Below are 2,434 nucleotides of genomic sequence, written 5' to 3'. Positions count from 1 at the left end.
GATTTGCACAGTGGCAGCATCAGTGGGTTCAAACATAGCAAAGATTGTGAGGTTGGCCCAGTATTTCATTGTGTTGTGCATAGGGTCGCTATGAGTCCATACTGACTCGATGGCACCTAACAACAGCAACAACAACGCGTTGATTTTTATCCAGAAAAAAAAGCCTGGGTATGGAGGAAGACAGTAGTTGTCCTCCAATATCTCAAGGACTTTCAAGTGGAAGGACATTATAGGAATTTGTTGTTGTTGTGTGCCGTTGAGTCAGCTCCGACCCATAGCAACCCTGTGCAGGGTTTCTGAGGCTGTAAATCTTTACGGGAACAGAAAGCCTCATCTTTCTCCCGCGGAGCAGCTGGTAGTTTCTAACTGCTGACCTGGTGGTTCACAGCCCAATTCGTAACCACTACGCTACCAATATTTAGCTATAAAAATATAACATATATGAAAAAAATCATACATACATACAAAAGGAAGACCATAGAAGAATTGATGCATTTGAGCTATGGTGTTGGAGGAGAATATTAAAAGTACCATGGACTGCCAAAAGAAAAAACAGATCTTTGTTTGAAGAAGTACAGCTTGAATGCTTCCTGGAAGCCAGGATGGCTATACTTAGTGTCTCATGCTATGGACATACTGTCAGGAGGGAACAGTCCCTGGAGAAGGATGTAATGTTTAGTAAAGTGAAGGGTTGGAGAAACAGAGAAAGACCCCTAGAGAAATGGATTGACACAGTGGCAGCAGTGATGGGTTTAAATGTAGCAACAATTGTGAGGTTGATGCAGTTGGTGCAAGACTAGGTAGTGTTTGGTTTTGTTGTGCATAGGGTCACTATGAGTCGGTACTGACTTGATGTCACCTAGCAACAATAACAACAACTAAAGGATAATGAGCAATATGATTTGTTACATGGACGAACTTTCGAATCTTAGAGATAGGCAAAGGTGGATTAGGTTATGATTGGTGTAAAAGAGTTTTCTGGTGTTATTATTGTTCAAGACTAGGTTGAATGACTGTTTGGCAAGAGTTTTTGTCATTTACTTTTCAAATAATGGAATCCAAAAGATTTAAGTGAATAAACTTGGACACTAAGAAAATATGTGGTGAAGCAAGAACTGGAATTCAAAAATGACCTGGTTTCCAGTATCAAGGTAATGGTGGTGGTGGTGTGTCATGGAGTTGGTTCCAAGTCATAGTGACCCCATATAGGTTTTCTGTGGCTGTAAATCTTTATGGGAGCAGAAAGCCTCATCTTTCTACTGCAGAATGACTGGTAGTTTCGAAATGCTGACTTTGAGGTTAGGAGCCTAACTCATAACCACTACGCTACCATAGCTCCCTTTGAAATTAGACTTTAAATCTCCATTGTAGCCCTCTCCTGGAGATGATGTGGTATAATGAAGAATGTGATTCAAATATCAAAAGTTCAAGTATGCTATTTGAACCATACACTTCATTATACCATGTCTTCTCCAGGAGAGGCCTGCAAAGGAGATTTAAATTATAAATGAACATTTTATTTGAAGATTTTGAAGGCACCTTCCTAACCTGAAAGTACAAATTTTTCAAAGGAAAAAAAGTCATATTACATTGAATATGACCTAAGTTAAAAATGAGGATGTCTATTGCATTTTTAGGTATCTGTTCATGTAAGTGAAATTTCTATACTTACTAGGAATTCTGGTTCTGGATCAGGAATTGATCTTGAAAACTTCTTGCTGAGTTTCCTCTTCTTCTTCATCACATCTTGCATGTCCATAATACGTTTAGTTGTGGACTTTAGGAGGATTCAATGAAAACAAATAATATCTTTTACAATGCAACAAGGTAACATAACTGATTATAATTTTGGTTTTTTGTCCATAATAAACAAACCAGTACATATGTATTACATAGCTAGACAGAAGTAGAAGGAAGAAATCTTTCTTTCAAATGTGTGGTTCCTAGATGAAAAAAGCACAGTGGAGTCTCAGTTATCAGATTACAGTATTTACTCTGGATTCTTACTGTACCAACTGTGCAAGTAACTGAGATAGATGCAAGATTCATGGATACATGTGTTTGGTGGTGGTTTTGTGCCATGGAGTCAATTCCGAATCACAGAGACCCTGTATAGGGTTTCTGAGGCTGTAACTCTTTACGGGAGCAGGAAGCCTTATCTTTCTCCTGTGGAACTGCTGGTAGTTTCAAACTAGCTGACCTTGAGGTTAGCAGGCCGACTTGTAACCTATACGCTATGTATATTTAAAAGGGAATGGTCATTTAAAAACAACAAAGGGATTTTTTTTTTAGAAATAAGAAAAGAAAACCTAGGTGCATTCTACGTTGCTGTTAAGTTAAACCTTATCTAGTGACCCTGTATAGGGTTTCCAAGGACTCGTTAGTGGGTTTGAACCTTAGACCCTGTTATTAGCAGTCCAGTATTTATCCTGCA

The 2,434-nt window shown here is 38.6% G+C and overlaps 1 protein-coding gene across 1 annotated transcript; it reads right to left on the bottom strand.

The window, feature by feature from the left end:
• Positions 1 to 1,456: 1,456 nt before the first annotated feature.
• Positions 1,457 to 2,049, bottom strand: CCDC179 (coiled-coil domain containing 179). The gene is made up of 3 exons (XM_006872397.1): positions 2,008 to 2,049; positions 1,673 to 1,777; positions 1,457 to 1,483 (listed from the first exon to the last, which is right to left on the bottom strand). The coding sequence occupies exons 1-3, from the start codon at positions 2,047 to 2,049 to the stop codon at positions 1,457 to 1,459; spliced, it is 174 nt and encodes a 57-aa protein (XP_006872459.1).
• Positions 2,050 to 2,434: the final 385 nt, after the last annotated feature.

The sequence above is a fragment of the Chrysochloris asiatica genome, unplaced genomic scaffold (genome assembly GCF_000296735.1).
Source record: "Chrysochloris asiatica unplaced genomic scaffold, ChrAsi1.0 scaffold00196, whole genome shotgun sequence".
NCBI classification, from domain to species: Eukaryota; Metazoa; Chordata; class Mammalia; order Afrosoricida; family Chrysochloridae; genus Chrysochloris; species Chrysochloris asiatica.
Note: the sequence above shows the minus strand (reverse complement) of the source record. Positions and strands in the feature narration are given on the sequence as shown.

Bases quoted from the DNA above. Each gene is read 5' to 3' on its own strand.
- CCDC179 (XM_006872397.1), bottom strand. From the start codon at position 2,049: ATGAATCTTGCATCTATCTCAGTTACTTGCACAGTTGGTACA. The intron at 1,778-2,007 runs GTAAGAATCCAG...ATCCTCCTAAAG, and splicing joins TTACTTGCACAGTTGGTACA to TCCACAACTAAACGTATTAT. The intron at 1,484-1,672 runs GTAAGTATAGAA...TCTCCTTTGCAG, and splicing joins ATCCAGAACCAGAATTCCTA to GCCTCTCCTGGAGAAGACAT.